The 15,654-nt window shown below is 46.4% G+C and overlaps 1 protein-coding gene across 1 annotated transcript in view; it reads left to right on the plus strand.

The window, feature by feature from the left end:
- The first annotated feature begins 2,176 nt into the window (after window positions 1-2,176).
- RIPK4 (receptor interacting serine/threonine kinase 4) overlaps window positions 2,177-15,654 on the plus strand; it is a 70,035-nt gene continuing 56,557 nt past the window's right edge. The window contains exon 1 of the mRNA XM_085621225.1: window positions 2,177-2,473. Coding sequence (XP_085477351.1) covers window positions 2,292-2,473 — 182 coding nt within the window. The 5' untranslated portion in view covers window positions 2,177-2,291. The remainder of the gene's footprint in view (window positions 2,474-15,654) is intronic.

Here is a 15,654-nt window from a genome sequence, read left to right on the forward strand (position 1 = left end):
CTGCATCTTTTTTGGTACCATTAATGAGGGAGATCTTTGGCGGCTCCCAACGTTGGTCCTGCAGACAACCATTGTGCCACTCCAAAACGTCCTCCTCAAAGTTGGGTAAATCCAAGAAACACAAGAAAAAGAAGTTGAAATGTTCTTCTACTTCTCCACCAATGCGGTGTGTTTTGAGGCCCGGCTCCCACACTCCACCTCTGGAGAGCCCCTCTTTCTGCTTCCCTGAGTTCACCGGAGTGATCCCCACCCAATTAAATGAATTTTATGATGCAATGCCAGTGGGTTCACCCATGACGCCAGCTGGACCCTCTGGATCTGTTCTTGTATCTGGTCTGATGTTGCCACGGGTGCCTCCACCCACTCCAGACCTAGTCCTCCTGATGCAGCCCCCCACACCACTGGCAACACTCCAAATAGAAGCCAGCACCGTCCAGGCTTTACCTACCTGTGGACTTGCTGCCTTTAGATACTGAAGGTGAGTATGATGATGAAGACGGCTATGGATCCTTTAAGGAGGACCCTGAACAAGCTGACAACTGATATGAGGAGCTGGGAGTTGCCCGTGGTCTGGAAACCTCCCGTTACTCTGACATGCTTTCCCCTCTGGGCCCTGTTATAGAGGAAAGCATACAAAAAGTGATGGATGCAAAGCTTGAATTAATCTCAGCCACTGGTAATTACTCAGGGCCCCAACCCAATCCAGCCATGAGTCCCGAGCACACTATGTCACTGTTCATTTTTAAAGTATATTGACTTATTAAACGTTGTTTTGCTGATCTCAAACTTTGACAGACAGTGCCACCGTGTGGTGGACCATCACTAGAACTGGAGCCGACGATTAAGTGCTGGTGCCGAGCACCAAAAATCACGGGCTCAAATTAAGCACTGCTCTTCCCCCTAACATCCTGTTTGCTTCGGCACACTGGTCTAATGTAGGTCCGTGTTTTCAGTGCAGGAATAGTCTCAAAAGAAACTGTTGTCAGCGTGCTGGGGTAGCACCTACATAGGCACCGCGCAAGTCACTTCTGACGCGGATGATGCTGAAGTGGAACGGATCGATCGATGCTGCCTAGTGATGCGCAGAAGTACTGTTTGAGATTTTCTGGATCCAGTCTGACGTCTGGGGAATATTCTAAGGTAAGAGGCTGTGGTTAGATGAAGTCTCTACGAGAAAATAGCCTAACTGAAGGTACGTTACCTGTTCATTGAGGCAAAACATTTTAGTGTCTAAAAAAATCTTCACCAGTGGTGAAAAAATGGATGGTGTACCTCATGTTGCAGGGTGCGTGTTTCCACATACCAACCCTGCAGCCACACAGGAGGTAGCCGTGCACACGGCCTTAAGATGGACTGCTGTTCCAGACGAACGCGAGAAGAGAGACATAGAGGTTAGGTTTAAAATGTGTACTGCTAAACGGGTGGGTAAAAAGGGCTCTTATGCAGGACTTTGTGGTCAGAAAGTGTGACCTTTGAATGTATTGCAAATGCCTATTCCATTTCTCCTAATGCGGACTCTCCTTCAATAAACCGGGCAATTCGGAGGCATGCTTCTGCATATCTGCCGCTTTTATCCCATATGTTGTTGCATACTGAGCTTTAATGGAACAAATGGCGAGTTTTAAAATGTTACTAAATGTACATATAAACCGCCCAATCCTTTGACCTGGCATTTCTGATTTAAAATAAAAACTTTCATAAATGTCTCAGATAAGCTCTTCTTAGTGAGTTGGGGGTGGGGAGATGTACATCAAAATAGCCATTTTGAGCATAAGTATGCCTATTGAGAAGGAATTGACATGATTTATCAATCACGCAATAAAAATCTATTCATTCATTTACTCATGCATTCAGTCAGTCAAAGTGCTTAAGTATGCTTGGAAACAACTCCTGTTTTAGTTATGATGGAAACCTACCAGGAAAGTTAAAGGCTCGCCTTGAATTTACGCTGATGAATGACCATTCCGAGCGTGTGTTTGACATCTGATGCGGGTGAAACATCTACTGCAGTGGCTCGCGTTTGAACTATAGGTGGCAGTAACGAGCCTCGGGTTCCCGGCAGTACCTGGCAGGCGGAGAGAAGTTTGAACTTGTTGTGCCTCCCACGGACTCTCTCAGGTGCAAAGGTGCATTTGTAATGGCAGCGCAGGAAGTGACGTCAGCGCCTGGTTAATGAACACACCCCAGTCACCTGGGTAGAGCAGGGCTGCAGGGAAGACAACAGAGGCGCAGCGATCTGGCAGGCGTCTGGCGGGGAAGCAGCCCAGCGGCCGGGCACTGGAGCAGGGACCATGGCGGGAGAGGGCGCGTCCTCCGGGGAGATGGGGCTGCTCAAGGCCTTCGACTGCGCCGAGTTCTCCAACTGGGAAAAGATCGGCTCGGGCGGCTTCGGGCAGGTGTATAAAGTTCGGCACGTCCATTGGAAGACCGACCTGGCGATCAAGTGTCCGCCCAGCATTCATGTGGACGAGAAGTAAGCATGGAGCCCTCACCATGGTTTATGGAAGTGTTTTCGTGCGTCTAACCCCCGGCGCACTCTTGAGTTTTTAAGAATGTGTGTATGTGCGTGCAGTCATTTCTGTCAGCTGGAGCAGCGCGCACCCCTGAGGTTAGGCAGCGGCTGTGGTGTTAGTTGTGTTCCCGGCAAGCCTCGGGGACGGCTGGAAACCCCCGTTGCTGGTTAAGTGTTGCTGCACACCTGAGCTGCCACTTCGTGAGATTTTATGCACTTTAACTTCTTCCGTGTCTACATTTTATCTGTTTGCATTTAGTCACTGAATTGTTTGTTCTGTCCAAATATTCAATCGCGAAGTTTTGATTATTTTTATCCTGATTATTGCAATATGGGAGAAGTACCGCATGGTCAAAAGAAAAACGAGTTTGTAATCCTCATTACACGCACCCGGGCGCGCACACACACACACAGTATACTTGCAATCCTCGTGGTCACTTTTCTTGCATTTTCGCACGGGATCTTTGTGTCTTTCAGATACTTGTGCTTTTAACCTTCTGGCCCTGTTATATTAATCCAATACACTGATGCCCTATCTCGGGGCACGGGAGATTGTCGCATTTAGCCCGTACTGTCAGTTCAACAAGGTTTTCTTTTCGTTGTGTAGCTCCAAATCTGTAGTAAGCGTCGTGTAACGTGTTAGCAGTAGACTTTGGAAGTGTGTAGTTGTTGTAACCCTGCTGTTTGTGCCCGTCACGCCACGGGCGTGACGCAAAATAATGCCCCTCACCTCTGCAAACCCTGAGGAAGCCCCCCCCCCCGACTCTTATATATCACAGATATGCATGGGCCTTGTTCAATGGGGGGGGGGGGGCCCTAAAGGGATGGGGACCCCATGTGGCGCAGGAGCTTGCGTCACACCGTCTTGTCATAGTTGTCATGCTACGTCAGCGTTTTTAACCTCGTGTGCTGTTTGCACAGCGAAAGAATTATATCGGACATGCACGCAGGCAACGGAATTTAATGCTGACATCTTTCTGTGGGTTGCTGGTTCTAAATTTAATGCTGACATCTTTCTGTGGGTTGTTGGTTCTGATTTTGACTCGGTCTCGGGTTCCTTAGATCGATAACATGCTCTCATCATGAAACTGGCGACAGTAGAATCTCATTGTGACACTTGGATAACTCGGTGAGCATAAACAAAGGCAAATGAACAATTTGCATAGCCCTTACAGTTACTTTTTGTCATTGTTCTTCGGGAAGGCTACTCGTTGGAACTGCAGCAATAAAACTTTATTTAGGCGCTATATTGTGGCGGCATGGTGTCGGAAACACAGTCCATGAGCCCCCCTCCTGCTTGTACCCTATACAGATGTTAGAGCATATATATATATATATATAATTAGTGCTCTTTTGCTTTGTCAACGATTGCGCTATAAAAGTACTGCGCTCACTTCCGATCCTGCAGCTCTGCATTGGAGCAGTGACAGACGTTCCTGCATGGAGTTGCTTTGTAGTTTCTGATCTGGGTTCTACGGCTTTTCGTTGCCTTGAGTTACTTTCCTTTTGTATAGGACGTTTCTACCGCTGTCGCCTTTATGCGGAGTTCAGTGTTTGCAGGCCAGAGGCAGCATGGCTTTTCCAGTCGGTTGCAAGACGGCTCGTGCATGGCTTATGCAACCAGGTAACGGCAACTGTCTGACCCCCTTCCCAGTCTGACCAGTTGGTAGCTGGAGCCCGATCGCTTGTGAATCCGGGAGCTGCAAGCCTTGCCCGGTCGCCTGTGAATCCGGGAGCCGCAAGCATTGCCCGATCGCCTGTGAATCCGGGAGCCGCAAGCATTGCCCGATCGCTTGTGATTCCGGGCGCTGCGTGCCTAGTCTCACTAGTTGCGAGCCAGAGCTTGCACGCGCGTTTGGACCTGGTGAGAGCGGTTTGCAGTACGCCTGGATCTTTGTTGCATCGACAAGGAAGTGTATATGGTATTTGTATTAATGGCTAGTTTGGTGTTACCTGGCCACGCGAATTGTTTGCATGTGGCTGATCAGCATCTAAGAAACTTGCGGTGTGGTTGCATGGCTGTTGATACGGGCTATTAAATGTGATGCTGGACCTGCCATGCAGTTACTTTATTCTTAACAGTGGCACAGCTGCCAAGTGGCACTCAATCATGCGACACCTCCAGCAGTACTCCTTTAAAAAAAAATATATATACATTAAATCTCGTAACACTTTGCATTCTGGAACTTGCATCCCTCTTGATTGAACTTCAGCTTAAACATCAGAGCTTGTGCAACACCTGCAGCCAGGATTGACGCAAGGGGATCCCCATTCCATGGACCACCTGCAAGCTTTGAAGCAGGAGGGTATCCTGGCAGTCTATTGCTCAGTGGGCAATGCGCCTCAATAAATTTCTGTGACCTTTTGAATCGGGTACCACAGATCCATTCTAGACATGGGGTTTCCAAGGTTGGTGCACTAGGGCCGGAGAATTACCATGCTTTAGGATAGCCACCAGAGATACAAGTAGGTAGAGCTATTCAAAACATGAAGCTTGTCGGTCATCCTGAAAATCCGACCTGCTGCAGCCCTCGTGCACCACGTCCGCTGCTCTTGGTCCCACTGACATGGATGCACGGAACTGCTGACTCTGCAGCAAGTCAGTGCTGACAAACTCGTGCCCTTCCATCTCCCAGAAGAATGAGTGACTCACTCAAAACACAGTTCGGGCTGGACTGTTCCCATGAGGCACAGGGTCAAGACTGATTTGCATATGGCCATGTCTAAACTGGGGTGGCATAGTGGGCAAAAGAACGATGGATTTAACCCAGATCTATTGACTGGGGGAGAATGTCTGCATTGTCAGCATTCCGTCCATCATTTGTTTGTTGTAACGCTTTTCGCCCTAAGTGGGATGGGTATTCCCAGACGTGGGACCCGTGCTCACTACGCCACTGGAGTCAAGCTATCCTGGCTGATAGCCAGAAACCGGTCCTAGGATGCTTGATTCCGGTCCAGGGAAGACATGGCTTGGCAGTTCGGGCTGGACTGTTCCCATGAGGCACAGGGTCAAGACTGATTTGCATATGGCGATGTCTAAACTGGGGTGGCATAGTGGGCAAAAGAACAATGGATTTAACCCAGATCTCTTGACTGGGGGAGAATGTCTGCATTGTCAGCATTCCGTCCATCATTTGTTTGTTGTAACGCTTTTCGCCCTAAGTGGGATGGGTATTCCCAGACGTGGGACCCGTGCTCACTACGCCACTGGAGTCAAGCTATCCTGGCTGATGACGGCTGATAGCCAGAAACCGGTCCTAGGATGCTTGATTCCGGTCCAGGGAAGACATGGCTTGGCAGTTCGGGCTGGACTGTTCCCATGAGGCACAGGGTCAAGACTGATTTGCATATGGCGATGTCTAAACTGGGGTGGCATAGTGGGCAAAAGAACAATGGATTTAACCCAGATCTCTTGACTGGGGGAGAATGTCTGCATTGTCAGCATTCCGTCCATCATTTGTTTGTTGTATCACTCAAAACACAGGCCGGCCCCTGTGAGTTGGCAGTGCAGCCCCCGTAGCCGCAGTGCAGCCCCCATACCCACAGCCCTGCGTTCTGGTGTTGCTCGAGAATAGCAGTTTAACCCCCCCCCCCTTTGGAACTACATTGTTGATAGCATGCAGTTTATTTTTTAGGTTTGGCCTACTGTGAGAAGTTGGCCTGGTATATGATGCTCACTAGTTAAAGTGATCACCTTGTACCATGCCAAGCAACCCTTATGGTGTGGTTGTAAGTCAACCTTTTCGGACTAGCTGCCCTAGTGGTAGCGTAGGCTAAGCAGTCTTTGAGGCTAAACTCGTGAAGCGTGTTAAGCCAGCTGTTTTACCAAATGGAACCCCCTTTTATACCAATGAAAGGACACCACACAGATATATATTCAAAATATATATGTATTTATTTCTCAAAGTAACCCCTAGTCTCTTTATGAGCACAGGAACACAAATCGTCAAACAAGATTACAGTAGAATACACAGAAGTTGCACTTTATATGGATAGGCCCTGGTGGCCGCTCGAACCATATACTAAAATAGTGGTATAAGTACCACGAACAGAAAAGGGAAAAGGCCTAGGGCCTCTAGAATCGCTGGGCCTACAAGGAGCTAACTTCAGTTAGTGACCAGGAGGTCCACGGGTGGCGTGTGCAGAGCAAATAGTCACACGCGTGCTCCCATAGGTTTCAATGGGTGCGTAAAAAGTACAAAGTTACTGCAAAGAGGATCTTCCGGATGGACTAGGAACTCAAGATTTGGAACACAGGCACTAGAGATGTAATACTACACTTGGGCACAGGTGTGCCAGCTTTACCTCACCCACAGGAAGCGGGTGCATAGGCCTCGAAGTGCGTCGGGTTTCTTCTATCTGTTCCGTGGAGCCTGAAGACAAAGATGCTGCAGGCGGTCGGTCCGGGAGAGATGCAGTGGATCCAAGAGTGGATCGGAGATGTTGAAGACCTGTAAGCAGAGGGGACAGTGTTCACAGTCACTAGCCAGTGACCAGCGTGGCACCAGGTGGGTACCAGGCAATGTCGGGTGCAAACAGGAAGAAAGGTGTAGCTTGTCTCTGCAGCCACGTGGTCCCTGGAGGTTGACGACGTCCAGGAGTCGGTTCACGAGCTGTCCCACGCAGGCTCTCGCTGTCGGCGGTGTCGGCGACTTGATCGAAGCAAACAAGCCTTGGCAAAAGCAATTGTTGTAGGAGATGAAATAAGCTGATGGTTCTGACCAGCAAGGTCAGAAGGACTGCTCCTTTGGAGGGGAGCAAGGGCCAGTCTGGAGCAACCAGACCAGCGGTGTATTTTGTAAAGTTTGTCGCCAAGATGGCTACTAGCCAGCGGGCCAGCAACCGGTTAGGCGCGTCGAGTGGCAAAATGCAGAAGGGCCCCACGCAGATCGTGGAGATGCTGGAGGGCTCACCTTTGGTGCAGATACTGCTCGAGGGTTGGGCTTCTCAGATCCCAAAGCACAACTTGGAGGGAGCCTCGGTTGTTGCACTTGTCAGCTTGTCGTGGTCGTTTCAAGATGGCTGGCTCCACGTGTCTTGGTGCCTCCACGGGTCTCCTCTTTTCAGGGACTGTGGATCGGGCGGTGAGAGGTCTGGAGGTCCAGGTCTTGTCAGTCTCTGGGCTCGGGCTCCGGCGGGAGGCGGCGGCAAAGCAGACGTTGATTCGCTGGATGGTGCTTCCTTCAGTCTTCTGTGCAGCAGAATGTCGAAGTTCCAGTCTTCTTCTTAGTTTCAAGTTGATTCCAGGATGTCTGAAGTCTTAGGACACAGCTCCTACCTTTAAGCGGATTCTAGGGGCCGGACTACCTGCTAGGTCCCTCCCTATGGGTGGGACCAGGAAGGGGGGTGGTTACACCCCCAATCCTTTGTCCAGCTCGCCCCAGGCCCGGGACTGGTGTGCACCAGGACCGGTTTGAACTGGCATATGCACCGAGGCTCCTTGTGAGCCACAGGCATGTCTGGTTTCTTTCAAGCCCTACCTGACCAATACACAAAATCCTGTCTGGGGTGGTGCATGCACCTCCCCTGGCAGGAAACCCTTTGTCCACACCTCCCAAGCTGGAAAGACTCCCAGCAGCAGGAGGGCAGACTTGTGTCCGTGGTGGCAGCATCCATTTTGTGGAGCTGAGGCTATGTCTGATTTTACCCGGGTTTCAGGTACTGTACATGTCGTGTCCCTCTAGAAGGGTGGAATGCTAACCCCGTCGCCAGAATTGGCGAGGGGTTAGTATTCCAATTCGTATGACACCTTACTCGACATGTTTTGATAAAGCCAAACCAAAGATAGCATTTAACCGCGAGGTTCATAATGCACTTAAGAGTATATGGTATGACGATATCTGGAAACAGTAGAAGGAAGTTGTTCCGACCACTGCAGACAGGCTCAGCTCATGCCAGAGCACCATCTCACATGGAACCAAGCACTCTGCCTTCAGGATTGTTAAGGCCTGCCATAGGAGTGACTTATAGGTTACCAGGTGTCCCATTTAAGGTTAGGTATAGGTATACTACACCTAAGTAAGAGGTGATTACACCAACTTACCCCAGCTGAGTGATCAGCCAGTTGTGTCAAATTGTTAGGCCAAGCCTGGGGTGGCATAATACATGCTTCAGCCCCTGGCAGGCCTTGGGTACACCAATGCCCTGGGTACCTAGTGTACACTGGTACAGGGGCTGACAGGGTGATCCACTTCCAATTGGTTATGCACCTAGGGTGCATAGTTTTAATTTAGTAGAGAGAACAGCAGGCTGGGGGTCTGATTGGCAGGCCCACAGCCTCAATATGTCAAAAACCAGTGAAGCAAAAAGCAAAAATTTGGGGTGACCATAGGATAGCAGACCCTACTCTCCTACACCTACGATTTAAGCTGTCTTTACATCTTATTGTATCATTCCAGCATGCAGTTCATTTTTAGGTCTTTTTTTTGGCTTTCTTTCCATCTTAGTATTTTCCAACACTGCTCCTAATAAAATACATAAATGCAAGAGCTGTGGGCGAGCTCTCCCAATCCATGAAGCATTGAACGGCCACGTAACACGTGTAGCAGACTGACAAAAAGTACACTTCGGTGCCAGTGCTGGTGTGGGCTGCTGGACCACTCCTTTGCTTTTGTATTTCTGATCTATACTTTTATTGTGTGTGTTTGAAAATATACCGCAGGTGTTCCACGGCCAGACACACTGGAAACAAGCGGAAGGCCTCTTTCACTGCTGCTTCAGTCCTTGGAGGTAGACTTTTGATTTCCCCCAGCAACATTTCCAGAGTCACCCCGTTGAACATCTAGATGGGAGACCCTCCTTTAAGACCCCCCCCCCCCCCACATTCCACGCCGCCTTCTCTAATCACAACGCCAACATCTCCCCTGCCCCCACAACCCCCTCCCCCACCCCCTACAGCTCCTGCGTTTAAGCGCCTTTCCCTTCCGGCACATCTACACTCCATCACAAGAGGTATCTGTTGCTAAACCAAACAATGCCCCTGGGTCCTTTGACCTAAAATCTCCCCCCATTTCAAACCAGCCCAAAAATCTCCTCAACTCGTGGATTTTGCCCGTTTCATCCTAGTGTGGGCGTTCTCCCACCCCTCCCTACCCTCCAAGCACACGTGCACAGGTTCGCTTTTTAGATGTTTGCTCAACAAGTGCAACTTCTTTTCTGTGTCATGAATATATTGGGTTCATTGCTTCAGATCTTATAGAGATAATTAATACACCTGCATAGCACACTTGTACACACGGTCTTGGCTCTAGGCGCTGGTGATGTGCTTTTAACGTGACCCAACTCAGTGGAACTCATTTGATCAAACTTCAAAGAATGAGAGACCAAGTGGCCCTACCAGGATTTAAACATGTGGCCTTCAGTTTAAAGCTTGGATGCAATAGTCTAATGAGACGTCATACCAACTGATAACCCTTGCACGGCGCTTTTAAAGGTAACGAACAGTGAAACCTCTCTGGGGTCCGAATGCTTACAGTCGTCGGAGCGCTTAAATATAATATAGGTGAAGAAATACACCAATTCACCTGGGTAACTTCTTATGTTATAGGTCGTTTATGTAGCGCACGTTCACTGTAAGACCTTTTGGTGCTGGTATAGGATCGTGCTTAATTTGTGAAATATTAAATGCCAGGGCTCTGACCAGGAGGCCACTGCAGCTTGTACCAGCCATCGCCCTTGTCACGGTTGCCAAAGCAACTAGTAACCATCTCCCTCGCATGTAAATGCGATAGTTATGATTATTCCAGGTCCCCAAAGCTAAAAGAATGGCTGGGGAGGCAGATATTATCAATTTTAATGTATATTTTAGTCCTAAATTACCGTTGTTCTGCTAATCTCTAAATTAGATGAGCAGCGCCACCATGTGGTGCACTGTTCTAAGTATGGTATTGACAATTAGGTGTCGGTGACGATCACCGAATACCAATCAAGTGCCGGTGCTGAGCACCGGAAAGTACTGGCTCAAATTAAGCATTTCTGTATCAGTGAGATTTCACCCTCACAAATGGGATTAGTGAGACTACCAGTGTGATGGAAATTCTTTATTTTCAGTAGGGGTGTGGACGTTCTACGGCAGTGAACAGCAGTGGTTTCCAACGCCAATTTTAGGCAGTTTTCAGCCTCGGAAACGTTTGAAAATGTACTCGAAGGCAGAAGGATTTTCTTTGGTGGGACTCTGGACAGTATATCCCCAAATCTAATGAGCATAGGGTGGGGAGGGGTTTCAATCCTGGGAAAATATCCTTCCTGTGGAAAACAAAAATCAAGAAAATCAATCGACTTTTGTGTGTTTTTTCCCTCCTTGTGCAGACTTTAGTTTATAGCAAATTTGAGTAGTTAAAGAGAAGTTTGACTTTTGATAGTCTTGCAAGAGAATGCGTGCATGTGTTATTTATTTCGCTTTTTTTTTTTTGGTGTGTGTGTGTTTGTGTGTGTGTGTGTGTATATATATATATATATATATATATATATATTTGTGAAATCTCATTAAAACCATAGATTTGTTTTTAAATTGATGGATAATTCTGCAGTATCAGAATTCGGACTTATTTCGCTCCCCCCCGCCTTTTGTGAAGCAGGCTCTTCGAGCTGATAAAAATAACTGTTTTAAAATATATCGTTTGTTATTTCGGCGATTTGGTTCCACTTAACGAAATAATTTTGTTAAGATTATGCTGTATAATATTGTCATTTGCACCTATTGAACATAAGGCACATAAAAGTCAGTCGTAGTTTGAGAATGATGGGCTGTCCTGTCTAGAGGGCCAAAACTCCCATAAGGCAAAGGAAGGCAGTAGCCTTTGGGTACAACTGCTAGGCAATGCCAACTTCTAATAAAAGAACCTGGACACAGCAGTTTTGTGAGTGGATGCTCTGTGCATCAGCTGCAAAATACTGTTTTGCCTGAAGCTCCTAAAATCCATGCACTGTTTCCAAAAGCTTTCTCAATATCTTTTCTGTTATGGCGTCAGCCCGCTTTATTTACCCATATGCACGATGGTGAACTTCAGGAAGTTCAATGAAAGAGCCACAGATTTTTTTTTAAAGCCTGGATAGAGACCGCTTTAGCTCTCAGGCTCGTGAAAGCAAAAAAAGAATACTGAGAAAATAAACAAGCAGTGGCTAAGCCAGTAGGTCTCGCCTATTCAAGTGCTATTGGCTCTACAAATGTGTTTTAGCCTTGTTGTACACCAGCTTGGCTGCTGTCAGCATGGCTAAAGGTTAGTGGCATGGAGTGCCCTAAGGTAGAATGGTGAAGCTTAGAGCTGTGGGGGTATTGGAGTGTCGTAGAGTGCAGTGGCATAGAGTGATGTAGAGGTAGAGTGCAGTAGTGCAGAGTAGAATGGTATAGAGAAGAGTGCAGTGACAGTGCAGTGTTTTAGAGTAGAGTGCAGTCTCGTGCAGTCTCATGAAGTGGTGCAGAGTTGATTAGAGTGGCTCAGTGTATTGGATTAGAGTAAAGTGTATTGGCGTGGAGTATGCATGGTATGGTAGCACACTACCATTCCCAGATTATTATTTTTTTAATGTAAATGACATTCCATGCACAAACTTCGTTTTATTAATAAAACTATACAGCACACAAATGATGTGCGGAAATGACCACCTAGTGTGATTTGTTTTGATCATATTAAATTATTTGTTTACAACAAACTTTAGAATAAAAAAAGTGCTTCATTTGTGTTCCTGTTTATGAGCTATTCTGAAATTCTTACACATTTCATTTAAATGTTGTGGTGTGCTAGAAAAAAACCCTTTACTACCTCCCCCCCCCCCCCCCCCCCCCCCCAGCAAGATTGTCACATACATTCTCTCATTTTGAGGTCGGAGAAAGAAAAGTAAACACCAAGCTCCCTCACAAGACAGAGCCTGACATTTGACAATGGTCTTTGAATGCACAGCAAACGTGACACGATAATAACAAGATTTGTAGGCCTGTTTAAGGTGCATTGGTGGAAGAATACAAGGGAAGTTGGTGCGAAAAGGTTTTCCTCCATGGCAGGGATGGACTCACCCTGGACACCTAAAATATATAAAGCCAGCAAATAGAAAGACAGAACATGTGAGCTACAAACCACAAAGTCAATGGTCAGGAACATGAGTAATGTAATCCCAGAGACGTTTTTCGAATGTCTCAAAGATGTATTTAGCAAACCAGACAGCTGCCCATTATAAAATAAAATAATTTTTCCTGCATTGTCTATTATGTCTTCTCATTGGCAAATAAATCCTACCTGTCATCTCTAACCCCTCTCCATTTTGCTCCCATTCCTTGTTTCCTGCTCCCCTTTCACCTTTGTTGAACCAATTTAATTTGTTACCTGGCCTCGTTGCTAACACTTACCTAATACAATGAGAAAAATAAACTCATTAATTTACTGTCATAACAGCTATTATTCAAACTTTAATAGGCTCATGCATGGATTATAGGCAGCGTCTTTCTGCCAATCCATCTAATGTTGCTGTTGAATGTATTTTGACCTCTTCTACTGGTATCTTTATTTGGCCTTCTGTTCCACTTCTTAGTATCTAAGTATGTTTTGTTGGTTTCTATGGTTTCTTCAGTTTCAATTGTATTTGTTTTAAATGCATTGATTCTTTAAATCCTCTCTGCTTTATGCTAATCCACTAGGGATCCTCTCCAAGAGCCTGTTTGCTTGTTGCATTTTCATGATCATTTTTCACTGTCTGTAAATGGCACTCCTTAACACGCCTGCCTTTTATTTGTACGTTTGTCTCCACTTTTCTCACTCCACTTTTTTTCTTTTTTTTTGCAAGAATCATCTCTTGGCGCCAGCTTATCTATCAATAGTTTGATTAATTTATCGTTTGCATATTACACTTTATTCTATAAAGCATTATAGAAAAGAATTGCTAGCAAGGCATAGATTGTGAAATTGTTAGATGGTCTTCTGTGAAGAATTCGTAGACATGGTTTCAAAAGATAAAATAATATAATTTAATAAGGGGTATTCAAGTAGGGGATCATCATACAGGAAATAATCCCACACTCTCCATTGGTTAAAGTGATAGGGTGGTGTTTTTTCTTTGGTGTAGATTGTGCTGTCTGAATTTTCTTCAGAGTGCGCGTGGGTGACTTGGGGGTGGCTATTTGCTGTGCGGTGTGAGTAACATGAAGGACAACAGAGAAGAGGGGTTCGGGCGGGGCATGGGAGGGGCTTGACCGTGACATTTTGGTTCTGATGAAGTCAAGTCCCCAGATTAGGATGAAGGTGACTGGGTGTGTGCTCACACATTTGTTGTCTTTTCCTTAGTTGTCTGACATTTACTGTCATTGTGTAGTAGCATGCTTCCAAAGTTCCAGAACATACAATAAAGCAAGCAGTCTCACCGATGGCTGATCCAAAAATAGCTGTACAAGTCATTTATTTCACTGACTATTTTAATCCAGGCACGTCAGTTATTGGATAGCTACAGTCACTGCCCAGCCACACGCAAACCATTTTTTTTTCCTTTTTAAACAGCCTGATTTAATCATCTGATTAGTAAAGTTAGATGGTACAAGAGTACTTGATCCAGGGATTAGTCTCATCTGCGGTACTCTGAGTCAGCTTATGTTATTGTATTGGAAAGATTTTGGCGTAGTGCACTTAGTACAATCCTAGAACACCGCCAAACACTTAAGCAAATGACCCCGTCAACAGACGACATACCAGCATCGCTGCGACTGTCCCCACTGCGGTAACTGAGCTCTAAGCAAGACCTTTTGTATGTGCTGCACCCTGCTTAGACTTGCTTCTCTATTCTAAAGTCTTGGCATAGTGTCAACATCCCTCACGAGTGCGTGCCTAGGCTTGGTCCTTGATTTCTGAACATGTGATATGCACAGTTGTCGTCTTTGCGGTGTAATAATGACCTGGCATTCTTCTGTACGCAGTTCTACGTTGGCACGTAATGTGATTCTACACTTAGTGTGGTCCACGCTGTAGAAGCACTATACAATAGATGGTTCCTCCCGGTTTTGGGTACTCTACATGCTTTTGCATCTTTGGCAACGCTCCTGATCTGCAGAGCACTCATTCGACTATGTGCGCTGTACAAATGGAGGCCTGTTACATAGGAGAGACCAATAAAACCCTGCACCCTGACTGCGTCAGCTTAGGTTATGGTTTTAATGGGTTTGGGAATGTGCTGGCTAAGGGTAGGCTAAGGAGCAGTGTTAGTTTAGGATTAGATTTGGGAGAAGGGCAAAGCTCAGTTTTGGTTGAGTATAGGGTTAGGTTCAGGTCTAAGCTTAGTATTTGGGTAAAGGATACGATTATAACTAGGGTTTGATGATTACGTTTTAAGGTATAGATTTAGGGTTGGACTTTGTTAGTATTGGTGTAACTATGCGGGTTAGGCATAAAGTGAGGGTTAACAGTCCTGGGTGGCTCTGGGCTATCCTTAGGATCCAGGGTCAAGAGCCATCAAATGCTACTGTATGATGCAATGCACTGGCTATTTAAGCCTGGTGGTCTGTACAGACATACCTCAATGTAGTGGCTTCTATTAGTGGTAGCTTCCTATGTTACTCAGACGTGATCTACACAATCCCGGGGATTATTGCTCAGTTTCTCTGTGTACAGAAAGAGCTGTTTAAACTGGGAAGCTGAAGAAAAGCTTGCCCCCTAAGCTTGTATAGAATTGGCTCGGTCGGTAATTGGCAACGATGGACAGCTAGAGATGCCGATGCCATGGTTTATTCGCTGCGCTCCTTTTTTTAGGTTTCACCTGCACAGCGCTTGCGCTGTGCTTGTGAAATCTCTTGTATTTAATATATTTTAAGAGGGCTCATCAATTCCCTGGCCGAATTACTGTGTTCATTTGCTTTTGTGTGGAACTTAATTTTTTTAAGTTACCTTGACTGCACGAATTTACAATCTTCTAAAGCTGTACACTTGTTTAAGCCCCATTCATTATCAAGATAAGATCTCTTCCCACTGAGAAGGCAGCCAGGATGCTGGAATGCTTGCTTTTTATTTGTTTGTTGTGTAACCAACCTCAAGTGGTTACCTTGCAGTCGAAAGCGACTTTATTTGAATGGTGCAACAGGTGCAGTGTCACCGGGGCCAAAAGCTCTAGGGAGCCCACTAAACACCTAAGATTGCTATATTTTACTACTAAACAGGCAATCACAAGTG

Source organism: Triturus cristatus, chromosome 8 (assembly GCF_964204655.1).
Source record: "Triturus cristatus chromosome 8, aTriCri1.1, whole genome shotgun sequence".
Taxonomy (NCBI): Eukaryota; Metazoa; Chordata; class Amphibia; order Caudata; family Salamandridae; genus Triturus; species Triturus cristatus.